This window comes from Microcaecilia unicolor, chromosome 3, assembly GCF_901765095.1.
Source record: "Microcaecilia unicolor chromosome 3, aMicUni1.1, whole genome shotgun sequence".
Taxonomy (NCBI): Eukaryota; Metazoa; Chordata; class Amphibia; order Gymnophiona; family Siphonopidae; genus Microcaecilia; species Microcaecilia unicolor.
In genome coordinates, this window is record NC_044033.1 from 219,078,819 (window position 1) to 219,097,329 (window position 18,511).

The window sequence follows — 18,511 nt, forward strand, 5'->3', positions numbered from 1 at the left end:
CTTCCCCAATATGTTGCCCATTTCCTAAGAAAGCTAAAGCCCTCGTCTGCACAGCATCATCTGATTACAAATTGAGATTCCAGAGCACTGCCTACTTTTGGGAGCCTGTATGTGGAACAGGGTGTATTTATGTGACTGCTATTCTGAAGATTCTGGATTTCAGCTTTCTACCTAAAGTAAAAAATAGCTTGGCTTCCAAAAACTTCTGTACCACTCCTTTCTATGCTGTTGGTACCCACATATGCCAAGGCAGTCAGCGCCTCCCCAGCATTATCTAAAATCCTATCTACCACCTTCACACCAAGAAGCAGGTTACATAGAGGGGGATAATCGAACGGGGGCGCCCATCTCTAAGAGTGCCCATCTCTAAGGATGACCCCCGTTAAGGGGCGGGGCAACCCGTATTATTGAAACAAGATGGATGTCCATCTTTTGTTTAGAAATACAGTCGGGGACGCTCAAATCATGAAATTTAGGTCGACCTTAGAGATGGTCGTCCCCGGTTTTCGGCGATAATGGAAACCGAGGACGCCCATCTCAGAAACGACCAAATCCAAGCCATTTGGTCATGGGAGGAGCCAGCATTTGTAGTGCACTGGTCCCACTAACTGAATGTAAAAAGGCCTTCCCTTACCTATCCGGAAAGGAACGGGCATGCATGAAGGAAATTGCTTGCAAATGAGCTCCTCACAGTTGGCTCATTTGCACACGATTTCCTTCCTAAGGAGGGGAACGACGGCAGTTGAGGACCCAAAGTGTGGATGTTTCTGTGAGAAGGACATCCATGCCTTTGCTATGCCTCTGATACCCTCTTTATTTATTTATTTGGATTACAAGTAGCAGTAGTGGGATTTGAACCAGCCACCTCTAGATTGCAAGACAAGTGCTCTAATCACTAGGCCACGCCAACACTACTCCACTCCCTTGAAATTTGGCCATCCCTGTGGGGGGCAGTTGAGGATGTCCAAAATGTTTGAAAGAAGGGCATCCACACCTTTGTTATGCCTCTGCTGACACACATACCTCCCCCCTCAGGGACCTGCATACTTCCCCCCCCCCCCACAGGGATGGCCAAATTTCAAGGGAGTGGCATGGCATGGAGGAGTGGTACAGTGGCTTAGTGGTTAGAGCACTGGCTTTGCAATCTATAGGTGGCCAGTTCAAATCCCACTGCTGCTACTGGTGATCCAAAACCCAAATAAATAAGTAAAGAGAGTGTTGGAGGCATAGCAAAGGCATGGATGTCCTCACAGAAACATCCACATTTTGGACATCCTCAACTGCAGTCGCAGGGAGGCACAGCAAAGGACATACTCTAAAAAAAAAAAAAAAAAAAAAAGACAAAAGTTTTTGAACTTGGTTTTTTTTGGGGTGGGAGGTGGTTAGTGACCACTGGGGAAGCCAGGGGAGGTCATCCCCGATTCTCTCCAGTAGTCACCTGGTTAGTTTGGGCACCTTTTTGATGCTTGGTCGTGAAAAAAAATGGACCAAGTAAAGTCGGCCAAATGCTTGTCAGGGACACCCTTCTTTTTTTCTATTATCGGCCAAGGACGCCCATCTGTTAACCATGCCCTCATCCTGTCCTGCCAACACGCAACAGAAAGCAATTGAGGATGCCCAAAGTCAGCATTTCGATTATGCCGATTTGGGCGACCTTAGGAGAAGGACCCATCTCCCGATTTGTGTCAGAAGATGAGCGCCCTTCTCCTTCGAAAATAAGCAGGAAAGTGATCATCATATCCGCCAGACATCTAGTTATCTAGATTCTTAATGATCAAATCACTAATTACAACAGCCATCTTAATCCTCACCTCCTGAGCATGTGCCTCTAGAGATATATCCTCGGTGAGAAAGGGTACTGCATAAACTAGAATGCAGTTTCTAGCTACAGGAATATAATTTGCTATGCCAAGATAATGATTTTACGGGTGACTCTTCTCTTTCAAGGCAGCAAGATCTTCTCTATATCTTTCTGTGCCTGAGATCCTCCAAGTTTGCTACTCTAGCTTTCAGAGGTTGGGCTTGTTCTCTGAGATCCAGAAGCTCTTTGCATTGAGTGCACACATATGGCCTCTCATCAGCTGGTACATAATCGTACATATGGCACTCGGTATAAAACACTGAATAGGCCCTTTCTTGTTACTGAACTGCTGTCTGCATCTAAATATTATTGAGTTGTTCATTATGCTGAGGGAGTAGGGTTGCTTAATCTAAGGCATAGACTTTCAAATCGATTTGGTATTATGTTTGTCAGTGACCTACAAAGGAACACCAGTCTATCTATTGATAAGGAGGCTTACTCTCTTCTGTTATTTGAATACATAATTAAGAACATAAGAACCGCGGAGGCAAAATGGCGGCTGAGTAAGTCGCAAGTGAAGTAGCTCTTGTCTTATATTCCAATTTACCTTGAATTTCGATTTCCTGATGCCCAAAAGAAGAGGCAGACAACGCACCTGCCCGGCGGTGCGATCTATGCCCTCTCTTGGAATTTTGGACCGCTTCATGGTACCGAGTGTGATTTTGGGAGCATCGCCCTCGCTGCCGATGAACGTGGAGAGAGGTCTCCCATCTTCGCGGCTTGAAGCTGAAACATCATGGAGCCCCGAAGAGCGTAATCCTCCCCCGATGCCGGCGGAAACCCTGGAAGCAACTCAGGACGCTCGGACGTCGACGGGGTGTCCTGGCACAGGTGCTGCTATGGGATCACAGACGCCGATGGTCTCCGCAACTGTATTAGCGGGTGAACAAGGGGAGAGTGTCTCTGGAGAAAACCTGGCGACAGGAGGGAGCCAGCTACCGAAGAATCCAATTGTTTCAGGCTTACCAAGTAAGTCCTTATTACCCCAAAAACCAAAGGAGATAACCTTAGAATCAATTTGGGAAGCTCTAGTTTGTCTAGAAGCTTCTTTTGGCTTGAAACTCACATTTGTTAATCAACAGATTGAGTCCTTGTCTGGAAAACTGCCTTCTTTGGATCAAAAGATGGAAACTGAGCAAAGACAATGAAAATAATTCTAAAGCTATACAATGCTGCCAACAGCTGCAAGTTAACCTGATTAAGGAAAATTTGTATTTACAAAATAAGGTTGAAATGCTTGAAAACTATCAACGTTCAAACACTCTTAGACTGTTAAATTTTCCAAAGCAGCTGTCAATATCACCTCTTATTACCTTTAAAAAATATCTCACAGAAGTATTGAAAGTACCCGAACAGTCATATCCACCTATTTCAAAGATATTTTATGTAACACCTTTTTTGAAGAGAGATTCTGAGCAAGTAGAAAGAGTAATACCCCCAGCAGAAACTGGGGATGTAAACTTGACACAAATGATAGAAGATGATATGGCGGGTCTTACGGCAGCAACACTCAAAGTTACATTTATTCTACAACCTGACAGAGACTGGATACTAAAGCAATATTTTCTACATAGAGAACAGAATTTCCTAGGTTATGAAATAAGAATGTATCCAGATGTCTCAAAGGTAACGCAGAAGAAAAGACAGGAATTTCTTAAACTTCGCCCAAAAGCATTGCAATTGGGCGCGTTGTTTTGGTTAAACTTTCCATGCAAATGTGTTATAAAGTTAAATTCTGTTAAATATATATTTTATGATTCTAAACAATTGAACTCTTTTTTGGAATCCAAGTTAGCTGGCTCACCCGTCTCGCTACCAGGACCTGTAATACAGTGGTGGAAATAAGTATTTGATCCCTTGCTGATTTTGTAAGTTTGCCCACTGACAAAGACATGAGCAGCCCATAATTGAAGGGTAGGTTATTGGTAACAGTGAGAGATAGCACATCACAAATTAAATCCGGAAAATCACATTGTGGAAAGTATATGAATTTATTTGCATTCTGCAGAGGGAAATAAGTATTTAATCCCTCTGGCAAACAAGACCTAATACTTGGTGGCAAAACCCTTGTTGGCAAGCACAGCGGTCAGACGTCTTCTGTAGTTGATGATGAGGTTTGCACACATGTCAGGAGGAATTTTGGTCCACTCCTCTTTGCAGATCATCTCTAAATCATTAAGAGTTCTGGGCTGTCGCTTGGCAACTCGCAGCTTCAGCTCCCTCCATAAGTTTTCAATGGGATTAAGGTCTGGTGACTGGCTAGGCCACTCCATGACCCTAATGTGCTTCTTCCTGAGCCACTCCTTTGTTGCCTTGGCTGTATGTTTTGGGTCATTGTCGTGCTGGAAGACCCAGCCACGACCCATTTTTAAGGCCCTGGCGGAGGGAAGGAGGTTGTCACTCAGAATTGTACGGTACATGGCCCCATCCATTCTCCCATTGATGCGGTGAAGTAGTCCTGTGCCCTTAGCAGAGAAACACCCCCAAAACATAACATTTCCACCTCCATGCTTGACAGTGGGGACGGTGTTCTTTGGGTCATAGGCAGCATTTCTCTTCCTCCAAACACGGCGAGTTGAGTTCATGCCAAAGAGCTCAATTTTTGTCTCATCTGACCACAGCACCTTCTCCCAATCACTCTCGGCATCATCCAGGTGTTCACTGGCAAACTTCAGACGGGCCGTCACATGTGCCTTCCGGAGCAGGGGGACCTTGCGGGCACTGCAGGATTGCAATCCGTTATGTCGTAATGTGTTACCAATGGTTTTCGTGGTGACAGTGGTCCCAGCTGCCTTGAGATCATTGACAAGTTCCCCCCTTGTAGTTGTAGGCTGATTTCTAACCTTCCTCATGATCAAGGATACCCCACGAGGTGAGATTTTGCGTGGAGCCCCAGATCTTTGTCGATTGACAGTCATTTTGTACTTCTTCCATTTTCTTACTATGGCACCAACAGTTGTCTCCTTCTCGCCCAGCGTCTTACTGATGGTTTTGTAGCCCATTCCAGCCTTGTGCAGGTGTATGATCTTGTCCCTGACATCCTTAGACAGCTCCTTGCTCTTGGCCATTTTGTAGAGGTTAGAGTCTGACTGATTCACTGAGTCTGTGGACAGGTGTCTTTCATACAGGTGACCATTGCCGACAGCTGTCTGTCATGCAGGTAACGAGTTGATTTGGAGCATCTACCTGGTCTGTAGGGGCCAGATCTCTTACTGGTTGGTGGGGGATCAAATACTTATTTCCCTCTGCAGAATGCAAATAAATTCATATACTTTCCACAATGTGATTTTCCGGATTTAATTTGTGATGTGCTATCTCTCACTGTTACCAATAACCTACCCTTCAATTATGGGCTGCTCATGTCTTTGTCAGTGGGCAAACTTACAAAATCAGCAAGGGATCAAATACTTATTTCCACCACTGTAACTTCTACACCGTAAAGTTTAACACTTGGATCGTCTGCTTTGCCACCTTTTCCTTAGTTGATATTAATATAATTTTCCTGATGTATAGTTTAGTATTGCCTCTATATTGTGGACTAAAGATGAGAAATAGATCATGATTTTGCTTAATCTAGATTGTTCTAAGTATTTCCTTTATATTATAAATGACTAATAGTCATCTTTGCTGATTTCAAGAATTGTACTTGAATTAAACTGTAAAAAGTGATAAATAAAAAAAAAAAAAAAAAAAAAAAAAAGAACATAAGAACCGCCATACTGGGAAAAGACTAATGGTCCATCAAGCCCAGCATCCTGTCTCCGACAGCGGCCAGTCCAGGCTTCAAGAACCCGGCAACCCCCCCCCCCCCCCCAAAAAAAAATAATAATAATAATAATTTTTAATAATGTTCAATGGACTTTTCCCTCAGGAATCTGTCCAAACCCCCTTTAAACTCCGTAAGGCCAGCTGCTGTCATTACATTTTCTGGCAACTTTTTTTAAAAATTATTTTTATTATGAATTGCACATGCATGAAGCTACAAGGCAACAATTTAGTACAAAAGGACCAATTTAGTACAGAGTGCTTTGAAGAGTCCAAGGGACTGGAGCACTACAGGCCTGAAACATCAGCACAGAAACAGGCTGAAGACACTTACAGTGGTGGAAATAAGTATTTGATCCCTTGCTGATTTTGTAAGTTTGCCCACTGACAAAGACATGAGCAGCCCATAATTGAAGGGTAGGTTATTGGTAACAGTGAGAGATAGCACATCACAAATTAAATCCGGAAAATCACATTGTGGAAAGTATATGAATTTATTTGCATTCTGCAGAGGGAAATAAGTATTTAATCCCTCTGGCAAACAAGACCTAATACTTGGTGGCAAAACCCTTGTTGGCAAGCACAGCGGTCAGACGTCTTCTGTAGTTGATGATGAGGTTTGCACACATGTCAGGAGGAATTTTGGTCCACTCCTCTTTGCAGATCATCTCTAAATCATTAAGAGTTCTGGGCTGTCGCTTGGCAACTCGCAGCTTCAGCTCCCTCCATAAGTTTTCAATGGGATTAAGGTCTGGTGACTGGCTAGGCCACTCCATGACCCTAATGTGCTTCTTCCTGAGCCACTCCTTTGTTGCCTTGGCTGTATGTTTTGGGTCATTGTCGTGCTGGAAGACCCAGCCACGACCCATTTTTAAGGCCCTGGCGGAGGGAAGGAGGTTGTCACTCAGAATTGTACGGTACATGGCCCCATCCATTCTCCCATTGATGCGGTGAAGTAGTCCTGTGCCCTTAGCAGAGAAACACCCCCAAAACATAACATTTCCACCTCCATGCTTGACAGTGGGGACGGTGTTCTTTGGGTCATAGGCAGCATTTCTCTTCCTCCAAACACGGCGAGTTGAGTTCATGCCAAAGAGCTCAATTTTTGTCTCATCTGACCACAGCACCTTCTCCCAATCACTCTCGGCATCATCCAGGTGTTCACTGGCAAACTTCAGACGGGCCGTCACATGTGCCTTCCGGAGCAGGGGGACCTTGCGGGCACTGCAGGATTGCAATCCGTTATGTCGTAATGTGTTACCAATGGTTTTCGTGGTGACAGTGGTCCCAGCTGCCTTGAGATCATTGACAAGTTCCCCCCTTGTAGTTGTAGGCTGATTTCTAACTTTCCTCATGATCAAGGATACCCCACGAGGTGAGATTTTGCGTGGAGCCCCAGATCTTTGTCGATTGACAGTCATTTTGTACTTCTTCCATTTTCTTACTATGGCACCAACAGTTGTCTCCTTCTCGCCCAGCGTCTTACTGATGGTTTTGTAGCCCATTCCAGCCTTGTGCAGGTGTATGATCTTGTCCCTGACATCCTTAGACAGCTCCTTGCTCTTGGCCATTTTGTAGAGGTTAGAGTCTGACTGATTCACTGAGTCTGTGGACAGGTGTCTTTCATACAGGTGACCATTGCCGACAGCTGTCTGTCATGCAGGTAACGAGTTGATTTGGAGCATCTACCTGGTCTGTAGGGGCCAGATCTCTTACTGGTTGGTGGGGGATCAAATACTTATTTCCCTCTGCAGAATGCAAATAAATTCATATACTTTCCACAATGTGATTTTCCGGATTTAATTTGTGATGTGCTATCTCTCACTGTTACCAATAACCTACCCTTCAATTATGGGCTGCTCATGTCTTTGTCAGTGGGCAAACTTACAAAATCAGCAAGGGATCAAATACTTATTTCCACCACTGTACAAGGCCAGAACTCATCTACATACCTCAGTGGGATCAGAGCGAAAAGGAGCGAGACAACATGGAAAGTCTATCACACTATAACAGGACTGAGTACCTACAACAGGCCCTATGATGCTAATATATAACACTACCAAAAGCTATGCAGGCGGTGGTGCATAGCCTTTGGTACAGGACACAGATATGGAGAGAGGCAAAAATTACTCCCAGTCCACTGGCTCCTCTGTAGCTATAGCAAAACAGCTGGGGTGAGGCGTACCAGTGGGCAAGTTGCAATGGATGAAACTATAGCTTGGTAAAGTCCTGGTAAAAACCCTTCTCCTAATAAAATTTGAAGGCCAGCTAATGGAACAGGCTGAACTTCTGCAAGTCTGGTCATACATCCAACATACAGAAACAGTGAGTAAATGTGAATAATTTTTCTCTTGTCCTCTTAATTAGAATAGCAGTCTAGAAATCAAGTAAAATGCTTTGGGTGGTGAGAGTTGAGGGGAGGGGTAAATTCACTAAAATAACCTAGCTTATTCTCTTTTTAGACAAATTCAGAAATAACATGTATGCTGACCCATCAGCCTGTATTCCTCTCATCTGTTCAGCTGTTGCTGCCTCTTCCTTCATTCTGTTTGTACAGGCTGATACCTTATACCCACATGTGCCAATACTTGCTCCTCTTCCTCCTTCCAACTACTGAAACAGCCAGCACCTAACATTTCCATTTTTTTTTCTGGAATCCAGAGCCAGGCAATCTGTACAAACTACTGGATATTTAACACACCATAAATCTCTTCATATTATAATCTCCTGGAGAGCTGATCTCAGTGACAGAGGCCAATATTATAAAGTTTATCCCATACACATTATAATGAAGCTGGGAAAAGAGGGTCTGAGGGTGTCCTTGTTGTTTCAGGCATCGGTCACATTCAGCGATGTTGCTGCTTATTTCTGGGAAGTGGAGTGGGACATTCTGGGAGAATGGCAGAAGAATCTGTACAAGAAGATCATCAAGGAGATTCACAACTTTCTGATGTCACAAGGTAAATGTGCGTTCTCTATCATCTGTTACTCAGGCATATTACCGAACGTGTAGTGCCATTTTATCAGCACTGGTTCCAGATTCCATGGAGATGTATGGCCCAATATTTAACTGCAGTGGAATGGAGTATGGGACAGAATTAAGGATGTTAGTTCAGTGGTGAAACCTACTTGTATATTATAGCATCATTATCGTACGCTCCTCAAGCCTTGACCTCATCATCCCAGAACAATTCACTAAGGGACCCTTTTACAAAGGCGCATAAAGGCCTACGCACATCCAGCGTGCACCAAGTCATCATTACCACCCGGCTACCATGTGCCCCGGGCGGTAATTCTGAATTCGGTGCGTGACGAATACATACGGTAGAAAATATTTTCTATTTTCTACCACGGGGCGCCTACCCATGGTAAACGGCAGTTGGCCCGCTGCATGTGTACTGCCAGGTAGCACGTGAGACTTTACTGCTAAGTCAACGGGTGGCGGTAAGGTCTCAGGCTGAAAAGGGACGCGCAGTGGTTTTTATTTTGCCGCACATCCATTTTCCAGCCCATAAAAAAAAAAAATCCCTTTTTTCCAGATGCAGTACAATAAGGGTTTGGCACAGATCAAAAACACATGGCCACACTGCCGCAGGTCAGTTTTTGGCGCGCCTTTGGAAAAGGGTCCCTAAAGGCCTCTTCTATCAAACCGTGCTAGCGGTCCCCGGTGCAGCAATGCTGACAGAGCCCATTCACTTTGAATGCGGCTTGATAAAAGAGGCCCTACGCTATTTAATATTATGCTGGCTACAGCATCTTATATGGTTATCCTTCACTGAAAAGACAATTCAAAACTCAGTTTCTTTGAATGGTGGTCCCAGCTTTCTGCGTTCCAGAAATATGAATCTGTTAACTCCATTCGCTTTCATAACTTTCTACACTCCAGGAATGTATGGCTATCTCTAGATAACCAGTTGTGACAATCTGTGACAATGTCCTGTATATTAATTTGCCATTGATTACTGCAACATCCTGGGTATACATCCTCATTAATTTAATTTATAATATAAATATAAGCTTAGTTTACGAAGCGGTTTTTCAGTTACTCATTGTTGCTGTTGTATAATTAACCGTATACATAATACTTATGTTTCAAATCCGACTGTCAGATTTGCAGTGTTACATTTTGTATTGAAAATACTTTTTTTTTTGGCGGGGGGGGGGGGGGGGTGGGGGAGTGAAACTGGATATGCAGCATCAGTACCCGGATACCAGCTACTGTTGAATTTCCACTTTCAACGCCAACCTGGCGATATAGCCGCAATCCACTGAGCGTTGACCATGAATATTTTTACTACTACTACTACTATTTATCATTTCTAAAGCGCTACTAGACGTACGCAGCACTGTACACTTGAACATGAAGAGACAGTTCTTGCTCGACAGAGCTTACAATCTAATTAGGACAGACAAACAGGACAAACAAGCGATAAGGGAATATTAAAGTGAGGATGGTGAATAAGGGTTAGGAGTTAAATGCTGCATCAAAAAGGTGGGCTTTTAGCTTACATTTGAAGACTGCCAGAGATGGAGCTTGACGTACCGGCTCAGGAAGTCTATTCTAGGCATATGGTGCAGCAAGATAAAAGGAACGGAGTCTGGAGTTAGCAGTGGAGGAGAAGGGTGCAGATAAGAGAGATTTACCCAGTGAACAGAGATCCCTGGGAGGAATGTAGGGAGAGATGAGAGTGGAGAGATACTGAGGAGCTGCAGAGTGAATGCACTTATAGGTCAATAAGAGGAGTTTGAACTGTATGTGGAAACGGATAGGAAGCCAGTGAAGTGACTTGAGGAGAGGGCTAATATGAGCATAACGACACTGGCGGAATATTAGTCGTGCAGCAGGAGTTTGAACAGATTGAAGAGGAGAGAGATGGCTAAGTGGGTGACCTATGAGAAGCAAGTTGCAATAATCTAAGCGAGAGGTGATAAGAGTGTGGATGAGGGTTCTGGTAGTGTGCTCAGAAAGGAAAGGGCGAATTTTGCTGATATAGAGAAATGACAGGTTTTAGCAGTCTGCTGAATATGTGCACAGAAGGAGAGGAAGGAGTCGAATATGACCCCAAGGTTACGAGCTGATGAGACAGGAAGGATGAGAGTGTTATCCACAGAAATAGAGAATGGGGGAGGAGGAGAGGTTGGTTTAGGGAGAAAGATGAGAAGCTCAGTCTTGGTCATGTTTAGTTTCAGATGGCGTTGAGACATCCAGGCAGCTATGTCAGACAGGCAGGCTGATACTTTGGCCTTGATTTCGGCTGAGATTTCTGGTGTGGAAAGGTAGATCTGGGAGTCATCTGCGTAAAGATGATACTGAAAACCATGGGATGAGATCAGAGTACCAAGGGAAGAAGTATAGATGGAGAAAAGAAGAGGTCCCAGGACAGATCCCTGAGGTACACCAACTGATAGTGGGATAGAAGTAGAGGAGGATCCACTAGAATATACACTAAAGGTACGCTGGGAGAGATAAGAAGAAAACCAGGAAAGAACAGAGCCCTGAAATCCAAGTGAGGACAGCGTATCAAGGAGTAGGCTGTGATCAGCAGTGTCAAAAACAGCAGATAGATCGAGAAGGATGAGTATAGAATAGAGACCTTTGGATCTGGCCAGGAACAGATCATTGGAGACTTTAGCAAGCGCTGTTTCAGTTGAATGAAGGGGGCGAAAGCCAGATTGAAGTGGATCAAGAATAGCTTGAGATGAAAGAAAGTCAAGGCAACGGTGGTGAACAGCACGCTCAAGTATCTTGGATAGGAAAGGGAGGAGGGAGATGGGGCGATAGTTGGAAGGACATGTAGGATCCAATGAAGGTTTTTTAAGGAGTGGTGTAACTACGGCATGTTTGAAGGCATCGGGAACAGTCGCAGTGGACAGTGAAAGATTGAGGATATGACAGATAAAAGGGATGACAGTAGGAGAGATAGTGCTAAGTAGATGGGTGGGAATAGGATCAGAGGAACAGGTAGTTAGTTTCGAGGAGGAAAGAAGATGTGCAGTTTCCTCTTCAGTGATTTCAGAAAAGGAAGAAAAGGAGGCATGGGTTGGAGGGTTGAGAGAATGGACTAAGGGAAGGAGAGTTGGAGGTGACCTGGTTGATAATTCAAGTTTAATCTTGTGAATCTTATCATGAAAGTACTCAGCCAGAGTCTAGGAGGAAAGTGAAGGGGATGTTGGAGGTGAAGGCACTTTGAGGAGAGAGTTCAGTGTGGCAAAGAGACGTCCAGGGTTTGAGCCAAGAGAATTTGTCAACTGGATGTAATAGTCCTGTTTGCCAAGTAAAAGAGCAGACTGGAAGGAGGTCAGCAAGAATTTGAAATGTATGAAGTCAGCATGGGCACGGGATTTCAGCCAAAGGCGTTCTGTGGGAAATAACCAGCTATCTCCCGCTGAATATTTGCGGATAGCCGGTTAAGTGCTATTTAACTGGCCAGGATCCGTTCCTAGCCAGTTAAATAGCACTGAATATTGGGTTGATGGTGTGTGCTTTCATTAAGGGGGTCTTTTACTAAGGCAGCTAGCATTAATTATATTTATATGTATTTCTGTTTTATGTGTGCCTGTTTTTAGCACCTGCTTAGTAAAAGACCCCATAAAACACGGTGAGAAGAGATGCTTGTGGTGTGATACATGAATAAGAATAAAACTTAGTCCTTCTTATTCATAATCCTCCTACGTGAAGCCATTGCAGATGCCAATATTTTCAGTAAACATATGAGAACTCCTGACAAGAAGGAGGCACAGTTTCTTATTAAGAACATCTGAGACAGGGGCGTAGCCACATGGCTAATTTTGGGTGGTCATGGAATTTGCCCCCCTCGGGCCCCCTCCGGTTTGCTTCTCTCTCCACCTCTCCCTGCCTACAAACCCCAAATATTAAATACTTGAGCTGGCAGGGATCCTCAAACCCTGCCAGCTGAAGATTTCCTCCTCCTCCTTGAGCAGCCAGCACTCTTCCAAAAGGCAACTGGCAGCACTTGCCTCAAACTGATACTGTTGCCGGCAGGCTGTGCATGCTCAGTGCTTTGCATTTGTGAAAACTGAGCATGTGCAGAAGGGCCGGTCTCTGCGTCAGCTCAAGGCAAATGCTGCTAGCTGACATTTGGAAGAGTGCTGCCTGCCCAAGGAGAGAAAATCTTCAGCTGGCAAGGTTTGGGGATCCCCACCAACCATTGCAAGAGTGTCACAATGGGTGGGCTTGAGTCCAAAGTGGGTGGGCCCTGGCCCACGTGTGGTTACGCCACTGGTCTGAGAAAAGATAACGCAAGACTTGAGATATACATATATAATTATCTAGAGGCTAAAGGAAGTTTATATTCAGCAAGGGATATCCAGTTATCTCACACTGAATATTCCCAGTCAGCACTAATTGGCACTAATTGGCAAAAATTAGAATTTACACGTGTACATTGCTAAGCATATTCTGTAGTGTAGTGCACCTAAATTCTAATGTGCACAGGCAAAAAGGGACAGTGCTTAGGGGTCTGGAAATGGGTGTTTTGTGGGCATTCCAAAATCTACATATGTTGTTATAAAATATTGGCCAGTGTGCATAAATCTTCGCGCAGACATTTAGGCCAGCTTTTTGTTGGCGTAAGTGGATGCGCGTAGATTCGGTCACATGAACTGTTTCCAGGCTCAGTGCCAACTGCAGGAGTCAGCCCGGCTAACTCCTGTGGCCTGAATATCGGGCCCCATGAATATGCACTGCTTCATCAGAAAAGGAAATGGATGAGACCTCCATGGATTTTACAAGTACAAATTTAAAATGCAGTTTTGCTGGTTTTATTGATAGGTTATTCCATTGTTAATCCTGATGTTATATTCAAGATTAAAAAAGAAGATGAGAAATATTTCACTCAACACTATGACTGGGAGGAGAAAGAAGACATGAATGATTCCACCATGAGTAAGGAAATATTTGAGATCTGAATGGTTTTATGTTTTCTGATCACAAAAGATGAAACATTAACAACAAATGTTTAAAAACATGGGGACCTTATTACATAACAGATTGCTTATGTGTGAAGGTTATGTAGGGAGCTATTTCTAGCCTATTTGATAAAGAGAGAGAAATGTTTATGTGTCTTTATAACAGTGGCATAGCCAGACCCAGTATTTTGGATGGGCCCAGAGTTAACTTGGATGGACCCTTTCTATACTGCCACACCCCCACTCCCCCATCTTCCTGGAGATATTTTTAAAAATTACAGGGTTTTTTTTTTTTTGCCTACCTCACATCCAACATCTCTCTCCTTGCTGCTCCACGGTGTCCCGGTATCTGCCGTCCTGTCTCTGAACCCCGTCTCTCCCCGTTGTACCTTACAGGTGACCCTGGTGCCTACAGCAATTCATATTTGCAGCTTACGCCAGCCCCAGAGGCTTCCATCTGATGCGTACCACCCTCGCTGATGTCATCGCCTATTTCCTGTTTGGGAGAATGCGGCAGATGGAAGCCTGCGGGGCCGCCGCAGGTGCAGGGTGCACTTGTACGGTACACCGGGGAAGGATGGGGGTTCAGACACAAGAGGGCAAATGCTGGAACACCGTGGAGGAAAGATGGGAGAGAGCATCCAGGTTCACTGGTAGCTACGCCACTGCTTTATAAAATACCAGGGATAAAGCAACAGAAATTAAAGCTAGATTGAATCTGTGGAAATTTTCGCCTGCTTGGGTAGAGAGGTAATTGAAAACATGTAAGATATAAACTACATACATAAATCACAGTTCCACCCTGTCCAAGAACACGCCTGCATGCAAGCTGCGTACAAGTACATGCCTTGATGCCATGCATACTTTTACTCACATAACCTGTGGAGTAGTTTTATCAAAACCATTTTGGGCTAGATTCTATATATGACTCAAAAAAAAAAAAAAAGCGCTACTCTATAAGCCACACCTAAAGTTAGGTGCAGTTTATAGAATAGCGCTTACGCCTGGGAGTTGCACCTAACTTTAGGCGTAGCCATTTGCACCATCTGAGACGTGGTACAAATGTGTGCGCCTACATTAGGCGTGTATCCCCATTATTCTGTAACAACATTATTCTATAACAGCGCATGTTAATTTTATGCCCACGCCCCTCCCATTTCCACACCCCCGTTTTAAGGTTATGTGTAAACTTTAGGCCTAAATTTACACGCGTAAATGCAAATTAAATTTAATTAGTGCCAACAGTTGCTTGTTAAAAAGCTAATTATTGTCACTAATTGGCTCATTATTCAGTAAAATTACACGCACGCCCAAATTTTGGCAGCTTTTATAGAATTAAGGGGTCTATGTGTGGAAAAGTTTACAAAATTACCCCCTTAAAATCCATTTCCTAACATAATAACAAGTCTTTGATTTAGCCTTTTAGACATATTTGTTTTCTTACAACAGAATTTCCAATTGTAACATCTGTGTTCTCGCTGAGCGTTACACAAGAGGAAAATTTCCCCTTCATTTATCATCCTGAATCGGAAGTGACTGGAGAGATTCATCCTCCTGTAACAAGCAAGTATAACGCTTCTCCTAGACACATTTTTGTCAGGTCTGTCCCAATCTCTTCAATATCTCTCCAGTTTTGGAAAGTTTACACTGGTTGCCTATTAAATGTAGAATTCAAGATCTCCTGCTCCCATACTAAAAACCAATACCATATGCATCAAGTATATAAAGAATGGAGAAAAAAAGACCTCAGAACAACATTAGTACCACAACCTTGTCGGTTACCCGATCCCAAGGTGACATTGAGGCATATTTTCAAAGCACTTTGGGAGGCTAAGTTCCATAGGTTTCTATGGAACTTTGGGAGGCTAAGTGCTTTGAAAATGAGCTTAATTGTCTAATTATCAATCAAAGAAAAAAAACTCCACTACTACATATGTATATATGGCCACAAAAATGTGATTCAAAAGATATATATAATTCAAGTGTGTGAAAACAAAAAAGCCAAAACACAAGAATTCAGAAGAAAGAAAATTTATGTAGATCCCCCAACCTGTAGAATAACTCACACAGGGCTTCTTTTACAAAGCCGCACTAGCGATTCCTGCGCGGCAAATGAGAGTAAGCCCATAGGAATTGAATGGGCTTCCTCTCATTTGCCGCACCGGGAATCGGTAGCGTGGCTTTGTAAAAGAGGCCCACAGTCTGTTATACAAACTTCAATATACAACGTCTACTTAACTCAATGTGTGTTGAAGCTGCCTCCTTCAAAGTAGGATAATTATAACAACGCTTCCAATAGAACAGAACTTTAAGAAAATATGCACTGTGAAAGTTAGGCCTAGTTGTAATGAGATCCACTCCTTGTTTATGTCAGTTCTCTTGCAATATATTAGAATTTAGGGTTTATGTAATTGGCTGGTTACCATATATACCTGTGTGTAAGTCAAGAAATGTTGACTTCAAAATCCTATCAATAAACCAGGATCATCTTATCTATGGGTCATTCTTATCAGTGCGCACTCTTGCTAGCTTCACGGAAGTAAAGTCGACAAACTCTGGCTGTAGTAAATTTGTTTTACAGGATAGACCCAGTGCTGTATATGGTCCTGGTGCAGGAACAACCTTTATCTCAGGGTAAACTTGTACAGTGTTCAAATTAAAGAGAAAAGGTTTGGAGGAGGTGTGCAAGTGAGACTGGAGAGACAGAAAAATAAATAGTAGTGATTGTTTAAAATCTGTAAATATTCTGGCTGGTCAAAAGTTTGTGCTGAACATGTGCATTGAGAGAAGGGCATGTCTGCAGGAAAGTGTTCATGACAATTATTAGGAAGCCTGGAGACAGTTAAAAGCCATTTGATTGGCTGATGGCTCAAGTAGTAAGTTCAAAGAGGAATTTTTGCTGAGACGGTTGGTGTGGTAAGAGTTGTTGGTAAAAGAAAAACAGGGGTGTGTGTTGGGTGCTGAGAAATATTGAAAGGAAGGGTGAGTGATTTGTGAAAATATTTTTCTTGATTATTTTGCTTTAGTGAACTTGCCAGTGTTTAGCGTGAGAGAGTGGTGAATATAACAGACTTATCAGTGGGGGATAAATATATAATCCACACATGCTGGAATCTGATAATTTAGCTTGGATTACATGGAGCAGTCTGTTTCAACCCCTGTTGAAATCTGTGAGGCTGGGCTATGGGAAGTGGGTGGGGGTTGGAAAAGGCAGGGGAGATGCTGGAGGGGAGGGAGAGAGAGGGAGGGAGAAATGTTGAATTTGGAGGGGACGGAGAGAGGGTGCTGGACCAGGTGAGAGAGGGAGGGCTAGAGGGGAGCCTCAATATACATGCGTCATAGCATTTTTGGTCATTTGTAGTCCTAAAATTGCCCATGACTTATGCATAAGTATTTGCCCATTTATATTCTGCCTATAACTAAATGGATCACAGATTAAATATAGATAATAAAAATAGAAAACAGGGCCATTCCTAAAGTTCCATATGAATGAATACACACTTTAAGTCTCCTTTGCAATTTCTTGTGGCTCTTTGCCAGGCCTATTTTTGACTCCTGAATTAAAATGATGACTATATCACTAGAAAAGATTTCTGATGATGATCAGCACAGTGGCAGTCTTCTTCTTAGCTCAGCGCTGATGCAATGGCTATAACACAACAAACCTCTGAACGTGTGTTGCAGTACAGGCTCCGGTTAACTCTCCTAACATATTGCAATCTATCTTTTCCCATCATAGGCTCCCCCAGTATCAAACCTGACATTTTAATTCGGTTTCAGCAAGATGGATTGAGGAGTGAGCCCCAAGAATGTAAGGAAGAAGGAAGCCTGCCAATTACAGGTACATTTGCATGAAGCAGGTAGTGTAGCTTGGAGTAAAGCTGGTAATTTGGATAATGATGCAGATATTTCTTATAGGAATGGTGAAAGCTTCCAGAAGGGTATTACTATTATTATTATTATTAATAATAATATATTACATTTGTACCCCACATTTTCCCACCTATTAGTAGATTCAGTAAGGCTTACAGTTACCCAGAGGTAGGTAAGTTACAGGTTATTTTGGTTCAAGGAGGATTACTATAATCTTAAATGGATAGGTCATACTGTGGGTTACATATATGGGTAGCAGTGTTAGTCTAGTACACAGTTGCCATCCGGCTCCATGTCATAAACAGTAGGTTTCCCACTTCTGTTTTTTGCCCTATTCCATGCATAGATTTATAATTTGGATTTTATCCATTGCGTAAGCAGAGCTAAAGATCCATGCATGCAGTGGGGCAAAACCAGGGCTGGATTGGCCTGTTCCTTATGACATGCAGCCTGGTGGCAAATCCAGTCTGGAGTAGCAAAGTGACAAAAGCTAGTGGTACCTTATAGACCTTATAGACATTTTTCAGCGCGCCTGTAAAAAATGCCTGTTTTGTCCATTTTGGGTCTGAGACCTTACCGCCAGCCATTAACCTAACGGTAAAGACTCACTCGGTAACCGGGTTGTAATGACCTACGTGAGCCAAATGCCATTTGGGGCGCATCTGTTACATGTGCCCGAAAATAAAAAATATCGGATGTGCGCCAAAAATGAAATTACCGCAAAAGCCACACGGTAGTTGGGCGGTATCTCCATTTTGGCGCGTGTTGATTAATAAGTTATGCCACTGTTTTGACACACCGTGGATTTCTTTTAAGGATGTGATTGATTGTGTTTGATCTAATATTCATCCAGACATTGTTTAATGCACTCTCTACAAACTCCTAATGTAGGCTCTGTTGCCGAAACACGGTCCGTGTCGAGTCATTTTGAAGAATCGCAATAAACATTTCCAGCCTTTTTCGTCCACTTTGCTGTTTTTTTTTTTTTGCTTGTTCTTGCTCCTTACGGAGTGTGCTCTCTTGTTTGTTGCTGTTTTGTTAGTCTAATATGGTACCTTCAGACCCTCAAACATACAATATCAA

The 18,511-nt window shown here is 43.3% G+C and overlaps 2 protein-coding genes across 7 annotated transcripts in view; both read left to right on the forward strand.

Moving 5' to 3' along the window:
* Nucleotides 1-18,511, forward strand: part of LOC115466322 (CD209 antigen-like protein B) — a 351,731-nt gene that overhangs the window by 172,555 nt on the left and 160,665 nt on the right. The gene's annotated exons all lie outside the window — the stretch shown is intronic.
* Nucleotides 1-18,511, forward strand: part of LOC115466321 (zinc finger protein 182-like) — a 34,127-nt gene that overhangs the window by 3,969 nt on the left and 11,647 nt on the right. Inside the window, exons 2-5 of the mRNA XM_030197491.1 lie at nucleotides 8,460-8,586; nucleotides 13,419-13,532; nucleotides 15,005-15,118; nucleotides 17,295-17,396. Of these exons, the coding sequence (XP_030053351.1) occupies nucleotides 8,460-8,586; nucleotides 13,419-13,532; nucleotides 15,005-15,118; nucleotides 17,295-17,396 (457 nt within the window). The remainder of the gene's footprint in view (nucleotides 1-8,459; nucleotides 8,587-13,418; nucleotides 13,533-15,004; nucleotides 15,119-17,294; nucleotides 17,397-18,511) is intronic.